Source organism: Podarcis muralis, chromosome 13, assembly GCF_964188315.1.
Source record: "Podarcis muralis chromosome 13, rPodMur119.hap1.1, whole genome shotgun sequence".
NCBI lineage: Eukaryota > Metazoa > Chordata > Lepidosauria > Squamata > Lacertidae > Podarcis > Podarcis muralis.
The window spans coordinates 17347621-17368531 of NC_135667.1; the positions used below are offsets into that span (position 1 = coordinate 17347621).

The window sequence follows — 20911 nt, forward strand, 5'->3', positions numbered from 1 at the left end:
GCGAATATTAACCTCTGCCTTGTGGGTGAATTATGACTCATGGCATAGAATTTGAAAACAATGTCCTGCCCCCTTTTACAGTGCATCCACTATGCAGCTGATGGCTACTCCCTTTGGGAGTCCACATTTAGGTGGGAGAATGTTGCTGCTGTTGCTGTGCTCGTGTCCTGTTTTTAAGAGTTCCCCGTAGGCATTATTAGAAGAATTTTAAGGTCTCATATATAGAATATTCATAAATGCACACATATCTAAATATATGAACCAAGTGTCGGAAATAGTATGGGAGAGCAATCCTGAAGCCATTTTGACTCTCCCAATGACCTCAAATATTCCTCTGCAGGAAGGGAAGCAAATGGGAAAAGACTTCCCATTGTCTTTTTGCTTGCAAATCCTGTCTTAAGGTCATATTTGTGTATGAATAGGGCGAGTCTGTGAGATGGATTCAAGAACTAAAGTATTAACTATCACAAAAGAATGTCCAGACTGCCCAGGGAATGCAATCAGTGACCATTACTGTATTAGGTATCCTGGCGGACAGGATTTCTGCTGCAGACCGCCTCCTGTAATGTATGTATGATGTTTTGAGGGGTGGTCTTGGGCTACAGGGTGGGCAATTTCAAAAGTCTATATAAAGGCTTGCACACCATTGTTCAGGGTTCTCCTCCCTCCTGCGTGTGGTAAGTGGGGACCCTGTTGCAACAGTTTACTAAAGATCAGGCTTACTAGCCTTTTTGCTTCTCAATATACTCTGCTTGGCCTCTGTTATTTTCTCCTACTGATAGGGAACCCACTTAAGGACTCTATACGGGCTCCGGAATACCCCATAAGGGAAAGGGAGCAGTTTTTTCTTATAACAGCGTTTTGTCGGCCCCTGAGAGGAGAGGATGCTGATCTATAGTTGGGCTTTTGTTCCGATCCCAGCAGGGCCCTTCTCACGCTGATCCTCATCAAAGGCTTTATTTCTTATAAAGAGCGGTCACCACGTGGTCAAAGTGCAAGAGCTGTGCCGGATGCGACTGGCTAACGTCCGACGGAAATACTCGCCAGCCCCGGAAACAGTTGTGGAAGACTCGGGAGAAGCCGCGCTCTCTTTCTTCTCCCCTCCCTCCTTTGAAGCGGGAGCCCGAACGGAAGAGCCAAACTCATGCGGCGCTAAGAAACAGACGCTAGCGGAAGTACCCGAGGCTCTCCGGAAAATTCCGAAGGCGCGGGGTTCTGCCTTCCCCGAGGCTCTCCGGAAAAACCCGAAGGCACGGGAGGGGGGGCGGCCTCTCCCGAGCGTTCCTGGGAAGGCTCTCTGAATAAAGAAAAACGAGCGAGGCTTTGTCCTAGAGAGGTTAAGGAGGCCGCCGAGCGTATTTCGAAAGCGTCTTCCGGAGATAGCCGAGCGTTTCCGTTAACACCCGAAGCTGCCGCCGGAAGTTGCCGAACTCAAGGGAAGGCGCCCCTGCGGCCTAGTGCGTGAGGAGGAGCTGGAGAGCGAGAGCTACTAGAGCAGCTGCGAGGCCGCGTTGAGGCCGCCCTCCTCCGTCCCGTCTCCGTTAACCATGTCCGACTTCGACGAGTTCGAGCGGCAGCTCAACGAAAACAAACAAGGTGAGCGGACAAAGGGGCGGGTGGGCCGAGAGGGGGGTGGGGGAGAGAGAGAAAGCGAGCGAGGGAGGCGGCCCTCTTCGACATTGATGGCTCTCTTGCGCCCGCCACACGCTCTTCACGACGGGCCCTGAGCTGCCCTGGAGCGGGTGTGGTGGGGGCGGCTAAATGGCCCTCCCATCGACGGTGGAGACCCGAGTTAGGCCGAAGAGCGCGTGTGCTTGTGCGCGGCGACGGGGGGAGGGGCGGCCGGCCGGCTCTCGCGTGTCCGGCCACTTCCTTTTCCCTCTCGCTTTATTTGGCGGGAGTTTGATCGTGGGGGTAACGGCAGCTGGGGAAGCGGGGGAGGGAAGAGAGGCGAGGAGAACCGTTGGTGGCCCTGCGCGCGCGCCCTTAACGGAGTGGCGCGTGGCGGGGCTACGGAATGCGGGGAGGGCTCTTTCCCTCTCGGGCCACTTTCTGCCCCATGAGGCGGACTCTGGGAGGAAAGGGACCTGGAGTCCGTTTTGTTCACTCTCTTGGGGAAAGAGGGAGGCTGCCTAGTTGTTATTACACCGCACCCCCCAAACAACAACTTTCCTCGCTTAAGAAAGCACCGCACCCCCCAAACAACAACTTTCCTGCAAAGAAAGCACACGATGCAGCCTTTACGCCGCGGGGAGCAAAGGATGATGGAAGAAAGGATGCAGCATGATGGAAGAAAGGAGGGCCAAGTAAATAAGTAACTGGTTCTCCCGCCCACTCCCAGTGCAGGATTTGCGTTAGGGAAGGTGGGTTGTAAACTTGAGAAATGGGCGGGGAATGTTTGTTCATCTCGGTAAGTATTCCTCCGTGCTGAGAGGCAGAGGTTGCACAGGATTTCGGAAAGGAGGCTTTCCCAACCCTACTTGGGACCCATTTGCATGTATAGCGTGCTGTGTACCACTGAGCAACACCCTTCTTCCCTTCCTCTCAAAACTCTCACGTTTGTGGGTTTTCTTACTATTTTTATCTCATCCTTTAGGGAGATGAAAGTAACATATGGCGATACCCACACACCCCTTTTGCCCTCACAACAATCCAGGGATGGGTAGATGAGGCTGAGATGGTGACTGGCCCAAGATTATGCTGTGAGCTTCTTCACTGAGTGGGGATTTGAAGCCGGATCTCACCATTCTGATGTTAGCAACTATGCAACTTTGGCTCTCACATCTCTTGTCTCTCTTCCCACCTCTTCTCACTTATTTATCCTGGCCTTCCATAAATCTCATGAACTTTCCTCACAACCATGAGGTAGTCTGTGCTTAGAGTGAATGACTTGCCCAAGGATCCAATCTCCAGTAGTCCTCATCCAGAGCTGCCCACTACACCACAGGGGCTGAACCACATTTCTTCTTTTCCCTACATCATAGAATCATAGTTGGAAGGGACCCTGAGGATCATCTAGTCCAACCGCCTGGATATGAAGCTGTCCCTTACGGGGAATATGCAGCTGTCCCTTACTGGGATTAAACCTGCAACCATGATGTTATCAGCACCACACTCTAAGCCAGCTGGGCTATCCAGCTTTTCCTCAGTCCTCTAAGTTTTGGAGGGAAAGTCCAGATTTACATACAACTCAACCAACACACATTAATTAGATTTCCCCCCATCAGTACTTATACTAAATTCACTTGGCCTGAGGCACTACTTTGTGCGCGCGCACACATACACACACTTTCAACTGGTTGCCAGCATAATGGAAAACTACTGTGTCAGAGGAGCTTGCTGGTATTCTCCTTGGAGTGGATCTCTTTTAAAACAAGCTGCTTAGCATGGACACTGAGTAAAGTATTGTCTTTCCTTCTTGGGCTAATTTTTCAACCACCTGCAAAATACATTACCCCATTTCCCTTCATTCGGCTCTTTTCTCCACCTTTTTACAAATCTTAGCTAATTAGAAAGGCCACATCACTCTCACTTACCTGAGCATATGAGCACCTATGAATTAGTATCTTAGGCACAAGTCCACTACAGTGGTACCTCTGGATCCGAATGGGATCCGTTCTGGAGCCCCGTTCGCATCCTGAAGCGAATGCGGGTCGCAATTTGCGCTTCCGCACATGCGTGTGACGCCATTTTGAGTGTCTGCATGCGTGAGCAGCGAAACCCAGAAGTAACGCGCTCCGTTACTTCCGGCTTGCTGCAGAGCGCAACCCGAAAAGCCTCAACCTGAATCGACTTCAACCCGAGGTATGACTGTACTCCATATTGGATCCCCAATAGAGATACACGTTGGCTCCTTTCTCGGTAGCATTACTTTACTCTTGCATATTTTTGGTGGTGCTTCCTGTGATGCACTGGGACAATGATTCCCTTAGTGCAGGCATGCCCAAACTTGGCCCTCCAGATGTTTTGGGACTACAACTCACACCATCCTAGCTAACAGGACCAGGGGTCAGGGATGATGGGAATTGTTGTCCCAAAACACCTGGAGGGCCGAGTTTGGCTATGCCTGCCGTAGGGCAAGGCACTCCCAGTGGTCCCAGACTGCTTAGCCCAGGGGTCAGGGAAGATGGGAGTAGCAGTCCAGCAACATCTGAAGGACCACAGGCTGCTCCTTGCTTTAGGCAGCAATCCCACAGTATTTATTTCATAGCCAAGTGTTCACATGAATACAGACAGAATGCAACCTTGAAATGCAACTGCAAAAATTGCCTGTCTGCATGGAAAAAGAAAATGCAAGCTACCAACATTTGTAAGGCATCTCTGCCTAATTAATTGAGGGCTGTTTTGTTTGCCCCAGGTGATCAGACTAGTTGCTATTTGCAGGCGTGGCATAAGGTGGACCTTTTTAATAGGGCATGCCTTACTATCATACTAATCACAGATTCTTTAGTAGAGACGTGTGCACTCTGGAAATTTCCTAGGATCTGATTTGTCCAGACTCTTCTAATGTACAAATACCAGTTATGCATACCAGTTATGCCCACAAATTCCCTTGTAGTGGCAAGTGTTCCACCTGCCCTCTGACATACCCCAAGCAGCTGTAGAGTGGGGGTGGGGATTTTCCTGTCAGTTGCTCTTCTGCTGGGGCAATCCCTGCTCAGCCCCAAGGTGGGACTGCACTTCTTTACTACTTCAAAATAACAAGCTCCAGTCATCTTTTGGAACAGACCGTTGTCATTGACTTCACAAGGTCAAAGACCAAGATCTTGACCCTTGAGGGAGGGACAAGCTCCTAGTAACCACAGACTTTAGTTGGCTATCAATGTCAGTCAATGTGGGCCTCTGGTAGTGGTTCTCAGTGGTGAGATGGACCTCCCCTGGGTGCATAAATTTCCAGCAAAGGAATTGACCCCTGAGGTAGGTAGTGTCTACACTAGCTGGCAAGACCTGGGTAGGTTGAATGCCATCTGACAGCGTCCTTACTTACCCAGTTATCTCAGTTGGATTTGTGAAGTAGGAATTCAAAATTGCTGCTCGTGTGCGACTCCAGGAAGTGATCAGAGATCCTGTTCTATTCCTTTTCTAAGGCTAGTGCAGGATTACTATTCAAATCTGCAGACACACACAATAATAGGCTATTTGCCTTTGACAATGTGAAAGGATCTTCACAGTTTCATCTAGCAATATATTTTTGATGGTGGACTGGGGACCCCAGAAGATTGCATTCATTTAGCAGGCATGAGGGGAAGCATTCAAAAAGCTTTTAAAAAGTATTAAAATGTCTTACTTGCATTTTGCCTCGGATCTAGAATCCCTAGCAAAGACTGTGTGGGGCAGAATGTAGGAGTGACAGGGCCTCAAAGGAATACTTTTGGCTCATAAACGCCTTTTGAAGCCACTTAGCACTACATTTTGCACTAAAACTGCCCAAGGCAGGAATGGATTCCTGTTTAAAACAAAGATGAGTGAAGCCGGATTGATAGCCTGTGGTAATAGGAGAAAACAGGGTCCTCTCCTTGGAACTTCAAAAATAAGTGTTGGTACCACATCACTGTTTTGTTTGTTTTGCTTCCTTGCGCTGAAAATAAACCAAAAGCACTGCAGATTTCACCTATATGGACCTCTGCTTTGCTTTGGTTCTCCCAAGGCAGAAACCCAAACATTCCTGTTACCAGAGAGCCTTAACACCCCCAAGCCTTGCATGATACAGCAACAGATGTGCCATTACAAATACTGCTTTGTGCTGGTCAGTGTACAACATTGCTCTGTATTGTTCCTTTCCAGCACAGCTGCATGAGTTGTCACTAGTGTCCAAAACAGTCTTGTGCAGAACCAAGAAAATGTTTTTATTTCTAGGAGACAATAGAAGCTGAGGTAGCCAGGCATTTTATTTTTATTTTATTTATTTATTTATCTGTTGTGCAGCATTAAAAGAGGGCAGGGTTATAAATTTATGGGGCATAAGAAGAAACCCAGATTCTGCAGTTGGCATGATTGATTTCACTTGGAATAAAATATGTAAAATTATGAACTGCTTCAAGTACTGAAGGCAATGACTAGAACATTCAGAAGGCATTCTAGAGGAGGGGGTGCTGTGGAGAGCAGTAATCAAGACAGGCATCTGGCTCAAATCTTTTGTTTTTCAGTTTTTAGCTAAATGATAGATGATAGCTGCAGCTTCTTTAGCTGCTGTTTTTAAAAAATGGAAAGCAGAGATACTTGGAATATAAACAGCAAAAACAGCACCTTACAGCATTTTCTTCCTAGTGTATCCTTTTCAATCATCCAGTTCTTCCTTAGAAGAGTTTGCAGCCTCTGATTTCATGCATTTCCTTTAAGAGACCCATCAATAACAGTTTAAACTTCCCAAAGATTGAGCCATGTTAATTCCTTGGAGCATCAGGACTTTTCTTTCCTCAAAAAGAGCTCCAGCTTGCTAGATTTGGTAAAAGCTGATCTTGAGATAATCACACCTTGCAAAAATTTATCTCATGAATGTTAGCAATGAGAAACTAGAAAGAACCTCCTATCCTGCCTCTTTATAGCTTCTCGCTGACCCCTTTTTCCAAGGGCAGTTATTGCCCATTGTCATCTACAAGTGTGGCCAATTTAATTATGGCCTTTTATAGAGAATGGTAGGTGCTGAACTTGATTTAGGGCACACATGACCCTCTAGATGTTAAATTCCAACTCACATCTGCCCTAATCATCATGAGCAATGGCCAGAGATGATGGACTTGTAGTCTGGCAGCATCTGAAGGACCACAGCTTATCAACTCCTGATTGAGGAGATGTACAGGCACAAAATATCATATCCCAAATCCTTGTTAAGCATAGGCACAACTTATCTAAAAAGACACAGCCTAACCAGCATGTCAAGTTTATTCTTGGCACATGAGGGCTTTCTGACCCTTCTTCTCATTAGCAGCCGCCACTGTTGTACTGGATAAATACCTGTTCATGAGATAATCCGTTGCCATACAGCATTTGTGAGTTTGGTAATTTGCAACCAGACAAGACTCATAAGAAATGGGTCTATCAAGTTACATCACTCTTGAAGCAGTGGCTGTTGAGAGTAACCTGGGGAAATGCAGCCTTGGTTTCTACATACCACACATTTCCAATTTTATGAGTAGATTTGAGTTGATTTTCCTAGGGGGAGTGGTAAGAGTTTGTGATAACCAGAAGTGTGACCTCCATTCCTATGTTGCAACCATTAGCATATCAAGCTCTTCTCTCGTCTTTAGAACGCGACAAAGAGAATCGTCACCGGAAACGCAGCCACAGTCGCTCACGGAGTCGTGACAGGAAACGCCGCAGTCGCAGCCGTGACAGGCGCAACAGGGATCAGCGCAGTGTTTCACGGGATCGCAGGAGACGCAGGTATGGGTTGCAGAATGAAGAGCTTGGGTTTTCCTTGGGTTTCCACTTTTTTGGGTCCAGCAATATGCTCAAAACCTTAGATGCATAAGATTCATTGGGACAAACTTAGTCCTGCCTCATTCATTTTCTGTTATCCATGAAGAAGTTGTTCTTAACTGAGCAGACCTGTCTTAAGAGGCTCTCTCATCCTTATGCTGACTTTTTGCTGAAAGAAGTTCTTTGCAAACATCAAGGAGCTTTTTAACCCTTATATTCAAAGCTTCCAGGTACCATCTCTGTTTTTTTGAGATGCTGATTATTTATAAAGTGCCTGATTAGGATCTGTACATAAAAATAAACTGCCTCTGCATGGAGACCTACAATTTAATTTCAGTTGTATGTACTTCAAAATCATGATTTGAAACATGTTAATAGAAGAACAAGATGGTGGGAATTCATATGGGAAAGAAACCTTAAGGGCTCTTTCTGGTATAGAACCACTTGGGATTGATTGATTTTTAGAAAGAAAGGCAGTGTGAATTAGCAAATGGCAGAAACTTAGATGATTATAATGTATGGCCAGCAAGGGTGAAATTGAAATTCACTTCAAGGGAAATGGCAATTCTGCTCAAAGTAAATTGGTTGATTGTATGTACCATTTCCTAGGAAAGCCTTATGCTTAAGTGCCACTGAAATGAAAAGAAGCTGTGCCATAGCTACATAGGAGCACACAAGACTAGTAGAGGCAATGTACCCAATTAATCATTCTTAGTGTGCGTTGTAGTTTTCACATCTGTTCTGCTTTGGGGGTTGGGGCAGGATTACAGAATTTGGCAAACTGTTGGGGAGCAAGAAAGAAGGGAAGGTTGCACTCTTGACTGCATATGAGAGTGGTAGTGAAGCACTTCGGGGCACAAAACCAGATTCATACTGTGTCAGCTTCTGAAATAGTCTCTGTGTGTGCGTGCGCATGCACACAGAGTTCCTCTCTTAGTGACCGAGATTGGAAAGCACCATAACTGCTCTACAGATAAAATTACTGTCTTGGTTCTGTTGCTTATTTGATGCTGAAATTTGTTAATCAGGTTGAATACAACTTAAATACATATACTCTGATTTTTTTAAAAAGGGGGTTGTTGTAACTGTTTTAGGTTTTTTGTTATTGTTTGCCAGTAGCTTTGATTCTCCTTGGAGCAATGGACAGGATAGAAATCTTTAAATTAAATAATATTCTCATCTCCTGCTAGTCAGCACACTTCCATTTTCTTGGCTCAGATGTGTGTTGCAGCCCTATCACCACTGTCTGCCTTTGCTCTATGTGCATGTAATGCAACTATGAAAGTCAGAGAACGGTTTGATTAACGTCTTTGAAAAGCTCAGCATCTTGTTCACGGATGCTAATAAAGCACTGGTTTATTTCTGCTGTCCTCTCTAGACAGATGCACTGTCTAGTGTAAGTTTGACTATTCTCTCTCCCTTTTTCTTAACGAAGTTACAAAATTATCTGTTGCTGCATTAATAGATCAGTGGTGGTCTCTGCAGATCCCTCTGATCCACCCCCCGCCCAGTTGCCATACGTTATTGTTTCTTGGACCACAGTCTCTGTCAGGGCACATGGGGCCCTGCTGCGGTTACTGAGTTGGCTACCTGGGCCTGTTGTATCCACCAGGAATGGTTATAAACCCATTTTGTTTCTCAATTTCAGATCACCCCTAAGCCTAGCGGGTCCCCTGAGGTGAGTATTGCTACTTCTTCCTTGTGCTGACAGGGTTGTCACTTCCACAGTTAACGGAGGCAGCCATGCAATCAGATATTGGCAGATACAATTATCACATTCAGTGCTGGGATTCATCCTGGGGGTTACTATTAAAAGGGATCTGCCCTGGAGTCTTTATGTCAGGGTGGATTTGATTTAAATCAGATCGATTTAAATCTCTTCTTTTTTTTTGAACAGAAAGACTTATTCTTGCTGGCATAATCTTAATATTTACAACCAGATCATTTCATTTTTGGGATAATAAATTTTCAGAGTAGTTTTTACAGTTAAATCAAAAATTACTGATTTGGTTATACTATTAGAAATACATGGGCAGATAATTATGAAATTATTGTGAGGTTTAATAAATTAACTGTTTATATTAGGACAACTTTTCTGCTGTACTTTATTGGAAGGAGAAAAATTATCATTTCCTTAATAACAATTTAAACAATTTATTTAACTAAAGCAATAACATTATAGCATATGTATCCATGTTTGTTAACTGATGTGGTTAAACTTTAAAAAATAAAAAACTTAGACTGAGTTTTAGCACACATGAAAAACTTAAAACAAATCCTTATTCCCTGCTAAGTAGCCTCAAAGAAATCCATTTCTTATTTTTTTTAAAAAATAATCGCTGATTTTTATCCACCCTGGTCTATGTAGATCAGGTTTCCTCAACCTCGTCCCTCCACATGTTTTGAGACTACAATTCCCATCATCCCTGACCACGGGTCCTGCTAGCTAGGGATCATGGGAGTTGTAGGCCAAAAAATGTCTGGAGGGCTGAGGTTGAGGAAGCCTGATGTAGATGGTGTCCCAAGCTGAAACAAGTGTAGAGTTGACATGACTGGTACATTAATCTTCATATTACGTTCAACAGAAGCCCAAGTGCTCTTTCCATTTCCAGCTGACCTTTTCCTCCCTGTCTTCCTTTCACAGCCGTTCTCCCAGGCATGAGAAGAAGAAGAAGGTTCGCAAGTACTGGGATGTCCCGCCCCCAGGCTTTGAACACATCACTCCCATGCAGTATAAAGCCATGCAAGGTGGGCCTGCTTCCGCTTCAGTCAACCTTGCCTTAATGTATTGTAAAATAATGTTATACGTTGCAGCTCCTTGAGCATGTTCCTCTACCATGCAAATGAATGGAAATACAAACTTGTGTGACCTTTGGAGGTTCTTATTTTCCTTCTGAAATGTTCTCCCAATTTCAAGCATGCATCTCCATTCCTGAAGAAATCAAATTGAAGTCAGATATTTTCCCTTGGTGGAGGACGAACTCTGGATCAATTTTTCTCACTACACAGCTAGGCCAATAAGTGGGCTTCACTTGGTTCTCTTTTTGATTTTACATTTAAAATATATGTCTGCTTTAACTGGGAACAAGTCTCTTAACGTTGCCATATGAATGTTAAAAACTGCCAACTCATTTATCTACTATCTGAATCTGGATCTCTTTTTCTCTCCTTGATTCTTGTACTTGAGGTTGGTGTTCTGCTATTACACTTAAACAGACATATTCCTACAACTGTGAGTGCTAAAAACCTTAAATTGGGATTTTCGGCCAATTATAAGAAAAAATTCATTTGTGCTTGGAAGCTGCTTAAAGAATGGATATTGTCTTACCTGTTCTTTTGAAAATGATATTTTGTCCTTCCAGAAATAGAGAAGTAACTTGTTAGACTTTTTGTGATTTCAGAAAGTTGTTTACTTGCTAGGTCTCATCTCCACCCTCACCTCTCCACACCCCACTTAGTGGCATGTCATTTGTTTATTATCATATAAACCAACTGGAAATCACTTGGGATAAAATGTGGTATATAAGCAATAATATAATTTACTTGTGTCAGTTCCTTTAAAAAGTGAATGCTGTGTAGTTTTGTTATCAGTCTCTCCAAATGAGGAGTGATATGCCTTGTGATATTTCCAGATTAGAATCTTCAATTTTTAATAGCTAGTCTTGTTTTTCCCCTTACCTAGCTGCTGGGCAAATTCCAGCTACAGCCCTCCTGCCAACGATGACCCCTGATGGACTGGCGGTGACTCCCACTCCTGTGCCAGTAGTAGGCAGCCAGATGACACGGCAAGCCCGGCGTCTCTATGTGGGAAATATCCCCTTTGGAATCACTGAGGTACTTGCTTGTTCCCTCAGATGTGCCTCTGAACCCATTGGTGTATTTTCTCTCTCGGGTTAGGGGTGTTGAAAGGAAGATGCTTTGCTGAGAAATTTGGGGGAATAAGTTCACAGTGAAAACACGAGCCAGGTGAGGCTGAATTCAGCATTCAGATCTCTTCATCCTGCTAACAGGACTCCAAAATAGTGTCAGGACAATGCAGCAGGTGCCAGAATTATGTTGGATTGTGACAGCCATGTGCTCCTGGCTTCATCTTTCTTTAATCACCTAGTTCTTAAAATTCTTCAGTCCTTAACAATGGGGGGTGGGGTGGGAAGGTGCTGTAGGAAAGAAGTTCCATGTTTTCTCTCATGTTCAAAATGGTAGGAATTGAGGTTGGTAATCTGGCTGCAGAGGCTTATAATTGCTGTTCTATTTTTGATGGCCAAATTCTCTTCCCCCAAGTACATTAGTTCCTTCTTTCATGTTTCTTTCAGGGTTTACCAAGTGTTCAGGTGGGAACGAATTGTTCCAATATTAGAATGGCAAATTACTGTGGATTGGGATATTTGCTTTCTGTAGTACTGAGCAAGGTGACTCGCTTGAGCCTTTGCAGTGTTTTTACTAAGCTGGAACTTAAGAGTTAGAACTATGCAGTATTCCAGCATTGCTTCCAGTCCTCCTTTTTCACTGTCCAAATCTGTCAAGGGACATTACTGTGTGACACAGATGAAGGGACTTTATTTCCAAAAGGGCTATACATAATCTGCCATACCTTTTGAGCTGAACCAACTGTAATCCCTTTCCAGAGCTCTTAATTCATATCCTCCTTCTGCACACATGGTATGCCTCTGGCAGAGAAGACCAAATACCTGGAACAGAGGTGGATTCAGAGTAAAGAAAAACAGCTATTTGGGTGGAAATGGGAAATAATAATATTTGGGCTGTAATCCTGTACATACTTGGAATAAGTCCCACTGAATTTAGTGGTGCCTCTGTCTGGGTAGACTGCTATAGAAGTGCACTGTTAGTGCCTAAAATGACCAGGGAATTAAATATGGGTGGTCATTATTTGAATATCTCTACCAAAAAAAAAAAAAGAAAAAAAAAGACCAAAGAGTTGTTTCCATTTCTTTTTAAAGTGGATAATGTGTGGGACTGCAATCCCCCCGTAGCCCCAAAGTTTGCTACCATCGCAGCAGGCAAGTAGGCAGTTTTGCTTTGTAATCCATTTGTGGTCCTGAAGGCCTTTCTAGTGTGTGACATAAAACCTCCCCCTTTCCACTCTCTCCGTGACCCCCAACAGGAGGCTATGATGGATTTCTTCAATGCTCAGATGCGCCTTGGTGGCCTTACCCAGGCTCCTGGGAACCCTGTCTTGGCAGTGCAGATAAACCAGGACAAGAACTTTGCATTTTTGGAGGTGAGTTGAGGCATGTACATGCATTGAGGCAAGTGTAAGAGGGCACTTCAGATGGGTGTGATTCCAACATGCAGAATATGACAAGTTTAGAATTTCACACAATCTGTTGGTGGGAGAGGTCAGAGAGTTTGGCTAGGCTTTTCTGGATGCAGGAGATTCTGAGCAATGCCTTGCTTATTTATATACCGTATTTTTCGCTCGATAACACACACCCGACCATAACACGCATGTAGTTTTTAGAGGAGGAAAACAAGAAAAAAAATATTCTACATGAAACAGTGGATGTATGATTTTTGTGGTTCATGCTGTGGCCACAGACATGTGATCTGATGGTGAGTTTGGGGTAGCCCAATACAAAAATCCTGAGGATCCATGTGGATCCATGTTTGTAACCACGTTTTTGCACCACTGCAGCCCCAGGCAACAGAGGGTGCGTGATTTTTTTGGTGCAAACTGTAGCCATGGACATGCTATGTGATCTGATGGTGAATTTGGGGTGACCCAGTGCAAAAATCCTGAGGATCCATGTGGATCTGTGCTTTGTAACCACGTTTTAAGTGGGGAGGGAAGGAAAAGCACTCAAGGGACAAGGAGCACGCGTGGAGCAAGCTCTGCTTCTCTCCCTCCCCCCCCCCCCCCCTTAGCAAGCTGAAAAACTTTGCTGGAGGGACATAGAGCCTGCTTGCTTTAAAGGAGCCTACCGGACAGGAGCTGCTTACACGAGTGTAAGCGGCTCCTCTCCCCTCCTGCTTTGCTCCTTTAAAGAAGCTGGCACTCTGTCCCTCTCTCCTCCCCATTCAGCGGCTCTTCTCCCGCTGGAAACCATGGAGGAGGGAAGCATTCGCTCCGTAACACGCACAGACATTTCCCCTTACTTTCTAGGAGGAAAAAAATGCGTGTAATGGAGCGAAAACTACAGTAGATAACATGATTTTTGTTGTGGAATTTGCTCTAGAATGTGGGACACACTTGGTGGAAATTCCATTCATTGTATACATGCAGAGTATATGACTTAGGTAACAACTTGATTCTATCACTTCCACAGTTTGTGTACTGACTGTTTAACCCCTTTCATCGCAAGGATGGAATTCTTCCCTTAAGAACCCCCGAGCCAGCATTTTTCATTATCTGGCCCTTCAGTGCAGGCGTCTAATCACACCCCCCAATAGGCCATAGCACACATCCTTAACCTTTCACCTTTTCAGTTTCTGTTTGTTTGTTTTTGCTGCTGCAGTTTCGCTCTGTGGATGAAACTACCCAAGCTATGGCTTTTGATGGGATCATTTTCCAGGGACAGTCGCTGAAGATCAGACGCCCACATGATTACCAACCGCTCCCTGGCATGTCTGAAAACCCTTCAGTCTATGTGCCAGGTGAGTATACTAGATGCACCCTGTTAACTAAGGAAGACCAAAGGGGATGGGCAGAGTTTTATGTGATTTACTGGATGAGACCCCACATTAGTCTTCCCATATGCATTTGATCTGAAAATGTGACTGACACAAAAGCCTTTCAACAGAACATGTTAACCCTTTCCCCACAGGAGTGGTGTCCACAGTGGTTCCAGACTCTGCTCATAAGCTGTTCATTGGGGGTCTGCCAAACTATCTTAACGATGATCAGGTGAGAAGCGGTTTCTTTCCTTCTCTCTCCCTTCCTCCTTTCCATTTAAGTGTCTTCATTTTATGGAGAGCCACTCTCCTTAGCTCAGCACAGTGCTTAAAACCCCTGTGTGGGTGGTGTGCAAGCGTGATTGTGTGCACGCACCGAAATGAAGCCCTCATAGCTCACCTTTGTCTTTCCCTTGTCCTCTGCCTCTCAGGTCAAGGAGTTGCTCACTTCTTTTGGACCCCTGAAGGCTTTCAATTTGGTGAAGGACAGTGCCACTGGCCTGTCGAAAGGTTACGCCTTCTGTGAATATGTGGACATCAACGTCACAGACCAGGTAGGGCCAGCCTCTCTTCGTGGTGCTCTCTTTTTATTTTTGTTCCGCAGCAGCTCGCCGACCTGCCCGTGGGATAAGGGGGGTTCTTTATCCTTTGAGCAGGTGGGGTGTTTTTTTCTCTCCTCCCCTCTAGGGGGCGCCAGCTTTTCTCTCCTTACAGCACAGCTGCTGACTTAGCGGCAGACACCATCGAGTTAGTGTTCTGATCACTTCTGCTTTTTGTTCCCCCCAAAAAAACAACAACTCTCCCCGAATGTTAGTCGGAGAAGGCTTCGGCCTTTTTGCGAAGACCCCGGCCGCCGTGCCCGACCGAGAGCCGGTAAGAAGCCCTCCCCTCACCAGCCAGGGAAGAGCCGGGTCCGTAGCACATTTCACCTGTCCCACCCCCCAACCCCAACCCCAAGTGAATTCTCCATCCTGCACTCTTAAGAATAACTTGAGTTTCCTTTCTCTCGCTGTGCTTAGTGTTACAGCGGGAGGGGGTGGAACAGGCCCTTAACCTGCAGACATGCTCTGCTTGCTAACTCCAGCAGGAGTTGTTAAATGCAAGTTTTGGCATGTGTAATTATAAACCAAAGGAAAAGCACCCCGGTTTTCCCCTTGCCCCTGTTGGAGAGGGGGGGACCTGTGGTGGAGAGGAAACACCCCACAAATCCCTATAGGGTTCGGAGAGTGTCGGTGGTAACTTTGCATGCTGAGCGTAAGCTCTCATTTCTGGGTTGATCTCATAAGGGTTATGCATGTGGTTTTCTTTCATAATTGAGTGCCTCTGTTAGTGTGTATGGATATGTGTGTCTATATATACTTCCCACGCCTGCTTCCCGTCCCGTGCATTCTTTCTTCCCATATGTTACTTGGGAAATGTGTGTTTTCCCCATGCTCTTCTGGTCTCTCTGCATTCAGGAGAAAGCTGTGAGTTTTTAGCAAGAGCTAAAATCCTGGTTCAGACATTCAGAATTAGATGGTGCTCCTTTGAAAAAAAGAATTCTCAGCTACTTAGAAAGGCATCAGAAGCAGAGGAGAATTTGCTGTGTTTGCTGAGAGTAGGGTGACTAGCAGCTTATTTAAACTGTAGGAATGTAGATCTTGGTTAGACGCTATTGGGATAAATGTCTTGTGAATGAGACTCAGCAAGGAATCTGGGGTGATTGCTCTCAGGCTCCTTTTATGACTTTGGGATGTTGTCTGGGGTCTGGGTACACTAATTTAATCTCCCTTTCCTCTTACTGTACTCTCGGTGTCATCCCTTCCCCATTGTGTACTGTCTGTCAATGTGGTCTCTCCATGTGTGAGGCCCAGGGCAATTGCCTCATCAATTAATTAAATTTCTATACTGCCCTACATCTGAGGATTACAGGCAGTTTATAGAGCCTGGCCTCAGGACAATGTGTTTGATTAAATGGCTTCCTCAAAGTACAATTCTGTTTTCAGTGTTCTGTGTACTTGGACTCTCAACTACCAAATTCAGTTTTGAGCCTAGAACAAAGCATCCTAAATAAGCTTGGCTTTAAAAAAAAGCCAAGTTCTTTTGCAGTTATGAAGAGAAGCTTGAAATGGTTAGCAGGCGAGAGAGTAGCTGAGTATAGCCTGCTGTGGTCAAGAATGGAGATTTCAAGGTGGCTTAGAAAACACTTCTAAGTTTCTGTTCTTTTCTAAGGTTTCTATGAGATGTATGAATTAGCTTTAAGTGATGTTGACAGCACAGTCCAGTGATTGTTAACGTAGCTCTGTTGAAGAGAGTGAGATTTCTTACCCCCCAATCGTGCTTGAAGATTGCATCCTGAAATTGCTGATCTAGGAGTAACTGCTACCATACCGTTCTCTGAGGCAAGGGAAAGTTAATACCCAGTGCTCTTGGGAGTTAAAAGTACACCCATTCCCTGGCAAGAAGAAGTGATTCATGATGAATGGCAATCTGCAGCAAGGTGACATGTTATCAGTCCATAATGTTGTATACAAAAGTGAGGGTTTGGCAAGAAATAGCATTACTGAAGACTATCCTGAAGTTAACTTTTAATTGGTTCACATAAAGGTTCCCTCCCCTCATTTATTAAAAATCAGTGTTTTTGGATGCAAGAAGAAACATTACACAGAATCTGGCAAACAAAATATTAAGAGTAACAGGATCTGGAGTGTGATAGAGAACCCACGAATCCAGTGCTACACTTAAGTATCTCCGGAATTCAAAAAGATCTCGGCTCTCTTAAAGTGCTTAATGATTCAGTTCACAGTGCACTCAATATGACCTTGCTTTAGTTGCACAACTATTCTGAGAGGTGGCGGCCTACTCTCACTCCCCTGGGATGGGACTTGAACTCTGCTGTTCTGCATCCAAACTAAGAATGTCAGCTGTGTCAGTTTGTCTCCTGGTGCCATTTGCTCAGGCTTGTAATTTAGACCCGTTTTACAGATAGGATGCTGACAAAACTGGGTGTTCTGAGCCCCAGCAGGTCCAGAGTTTCCAACTTCACAGAAATTTAATGTATCTGTTGAGGGCTGTGAAAGTCAAGGTCTTGGGTGGCATACTGCATTGTGGGGGAGGGCAATTTAGGTTTAGGCCATATGAGTGAGGAAGTTGGAAGAACAGGGGTGGGTGGATGCCAGTAAGTTACTGTGCAGGACACTGGTGTCCTGCTATTTCTGGTACTGGATACTGTGTCTAGTTGCTGCTCTGGCTGCTGATAACTTCCCACACACTCTAGAAGAGAGAGAGTTAATTGTGCCCCTTTAAAACAAAACTTGAGATTCTGCAGATGTTTGACCCTTACGTATGTTTGAAAGTTGCACAGTGCTTAGTAATAAGTCTCTGATCATGACTTGCCAGGCAAACTCATGAGTCACAACCAAGATGGGATTTGATTTGAATCCTATTTACAAAGACAAGACCACTGCTTCATCCACTGGATTGTACCAAGCAGAAGCAGGTGGGAGTGTGCCTTAAAGCCTGGGCTCCTCCATTAGCTTGCCATATTTTGCTGTATGCCTGAGGCAGATGGCTCTCTGTGGCCCCCATGAATGGAAAAGGGGTTGCTCAAGCTTGTACATGCGCATATGAGACTAGACTGGAAAGTAAACATTTCCTTGGTGTGAACCCTGGTAGTTAGGCCCCTGTTGGAGCTGGCTTAGTGAGGGGATGTGCAATTTAGAAGTATGTCAGCAACTACAGAGCAATGGAATTCACATTCTGGAAAAAGAACAGTCTGTCTATGCTAATGACATTTAGCTGAAGCTGAAACCTCACCTCTGCACTTTCTCCTTCATGCAGACAGTCCTTTAACCCCTTCCAACATTATGGTCTTTTTTTTAACCTTGGTTCTATGCCCATTTTGGGTCCCGGCAGGTAACTGAGCTAAATACGGTATTAATGCCATGGCAGTGCAGTTCAGGTAGGAGTCTGGTTGGGGGGCAAGGAAGAAGCCACCTTTGTGTGTGTGTGACTGTGTTGATGTTTTAGAGGTGGGGCCAGAGGGTGGATGGGTATGTGGCTGGTGGCCTTGGAGGCACAAGATTTGAAGTGTCTGGATTCACTTTTTTCTGCCCTCACAGGCCATCGCGGGCTTGAATGGCATGCAGCTGGGCGACAAGAAACTGTTGGTGCAGAGAGCCAGTGTCGGAGCCAAGAATGCTACTCTGGTGAGGAAGGAACGGAACTGCTGGGTGGTGGGAAGAGGGGGAGCATAGGACTGGTGCTGTGAAAGAGTAAGGTTTCTTGCATATATTTGTGCGGGGAGGGAGTTCAGGAAGGTGCCAAGCGGTTCAAGAAGAGTAGGTTTTATCAGTGGCTAGAGTATGAGAAGACTTGCCTTTTTGTTCTGCTTGTGAGCTTCCCAGAAGCATCTGATTGGCCACTGAGAAGCAGGATGCTCCTTTGGTCAGATGATCAAGGCTCTTTCTTTCACTGTATTTTTTGTAAGGGCCAGTCTCTCTAGAACAGAGACATGATTTCTCAATTTGGAATGCAGGGAGCTTCCCTATGTCACTAAAACATATGTTCAGATCTCCCTCTGTGTATGTAACCAGGGCAAATCTGTCAGGGCCCAGTTCTGTCCTCATTGTGGTATCCAACAAATCTGGATCTGTGGTGTCTGGCCGCAGTACATGTGAAGGACCCCTGGTAAAATGTAAAAATGTCATTAAAAAAAGAGGGTTGGTGACTTTCTGCATTGATAATGACAAACAACCACCTGCATTAGTTTGATTAAGAGAATGTCGGATGGCACTCTTGTCAACTGATGTACTTGAGTTATATATCGGAGGAAGAGTTTGTTTGCCCTGAGAGGCAGGGCTTTAGAAGCAGAGAGAAAGTTCCCAAATACCACATGCCAAAATCTTCATATAGCTGATAATACAAAGGATGACTTCAGCTGCCACCCCTTCCTTTTATGCCAGTCCTTAGAAAGTGAGCTGTCCCCTGTGCTCTAAGAGGCAGACTTTCTGGGTTTAGTGGAAGGGAAACAATGCCAGGGCTCTGAGGCTAGGTCTTTGTGTAGAATTGTTCCATGGGAGGATGGGGTTTTGGCAGCAGTGGCATGGTACTCATGTCTGTTTCTTTCCTCTTCCCCACAGAGCACAATAAACCAGACCCCCGTGACCCTGCAGGTACCGGGCCTGATGAGCTCGCAGGTGCAGATGGGAGGTCACCCCACGGAGGTGCTGTGCCTGATGAATATGGTGCTGCCCGAGGAGCTGCTGGATGACGAGGAGTATGAGGAGATCGTCGAGGATGTGCGCGATGAGTGTAGCAAGTATGGTGTTGTCAAGTCCATTGAGATTCCCCGGCCTGTTGATGGCGTTGAGGTGCCTGGCTGTGGCAAGGTACTTGGCAGTTGCTCATATTCATTCTCTCTCTCTCTCTCTCTCTCTCTCTCTCTCTCTCTCTCTCTCTCGGTGGGTGTGATGGGTTTAGAACAGCAAAGTGGATAGGAACAAAGGAAGCAGCAGTCATGTCAGATAAAATGCTGCTGTTGCTAAACATTGACTTAGCACTAGGTAGAAAGGGGAGGGCAAAGTACTGAATGGATTGCTGAAGTGACATGATTTGCCGCTCGAAAGCTCCAACTCTAGCAGAAAGACATACTTTTACAAAGTCATGTCAAGATTGGATCACAGCAATGCAACTTGGCAGTTATTACGTTGAGAACTATAAAGCTATGGTCAGTTTGTCAGAGAATGGGTTGAGTTGTTTCAGCATAATTAGTCAAGAAAATAGGCTAGTCACAGACAAGAAGCATTCCTTGAAGGTTAGGTGTGTTGTGACAGCAGAGCTGGTGGCTCAGATACCTTCTTCATGCATGCCCACTCTTGTATTATTATATTATTATTATTGTTGTTGTTGTTGTTGTTGTTGTTGTTGTTGTTGTTGTTATTATATTAATAAAATTTATTTATACCCCGCCCATCTGGCTGGGTTTGCAGCAGGGCTCTGGATCCAGATCTTACTCCTCCAGTTGCCCATCCCCACAGCTGCCTATGGATGCAGTTTTAAGTGGGATAGGTATACTATTAATTCTTCTCCCTTCCCCCTCAATCCTTCTTGTAGATCTTCGTGGAGTTCACATCTGTCTTCGACTGTCAGAAGGCCATGCAAGGCCTGACTGGGCGCAAGTTTGCGAATCGGGTCGTGGTGACCAAGTATTGCGACCCCGACTCCTATCATCGCCGAGACTTCTGGTAGCCCAACCCTGAGCCAGGCATGGGGGTGTGGGGTGTTTTAAGGAGGCAGGGGCAGCTCGCTGGCCGGAGAGGCTCCTTTAGCAACATAGCCTGTTTATATTTTATGGCCAAAATCTCCTGTATTTTTTTTTTTTCTTCCAATTGTCCCTTCCTTTTCTATCCCTGCCACCAGCTCCCTCGGCCGACCCCACCCCACCCCCCTCGGTTTCCCAGTGATGGTTACTCGGTAGTAGAAACGTTGTCTATTTTCCCCCATATCCCCATCCCACTGTGATGTTTCTGATTTTTTCCTAAGAGGAGTTTTGCTCTAAAACAAGATGGGCCCGTTTTGTTGTATTTTCCTTTCCTCTGCGCTGTGTGTATGGACGACTATTTCTCTAGCATTGTCTCTCATAATTAAACATTTTTTCCAATTCCCTGGTGTCATTTGGACATCTGTTCTTTATGTTTCTAATCCACAGTTGCAAGTTAACAAGGGTATGAGAATAGGGTATGGCCCTTGGCCATAGGAAATTGCCTGGTTTATGTATAGATTTAATGATGGGTAGTCCCAGGAACAAAAGAGAGAGCAAAATGATAAATTTAAACTTTAGATAATTCCTTCTAAAGAAGCCAACTGTATTGTAGATTAGTAT

General features: G+C 45.2%; 1 protein-coding gene across 1 annotated transcript; it reads left to right on the forward strand.

Moving 5' to 3' along the window:
• The first annotated feature begins 1111 nt into the window (after positions 1 to 1111).
• Positions 1112 to 20428, forward strand: U2AF2 (U2 small nuclear RNA auxiliary factor 2). Its single transcript, XM_028751710.2, has 12 exons — positions 1112 to 1596; positions 7248 to 7383; positions 9068 to 9097; positions 10064 to 10167; positions 11102 to 11253; positions 12542 to 12658; positions 13893 to 14031; positions 14202 to 14281; positions 14481 to 14603; positions 18150 to 18236; positions 19170 to 19418; positions 20143 to 20428. The coding sequence occupies exons 1-12, from the start codon at positions 1548 to 1550 to the stop codon at positions 20275 to 20277; spliced, it is 1401 nt and encodes a 466-aa protein (XP_028607543.1). The 5' UTR covers positions 1112 to 1547; the 3' UTR covers positions 20278 to 20428.
• The last annotated feature ends 483 nt before the right edge of the window (positions 20429 to 20911 follow it).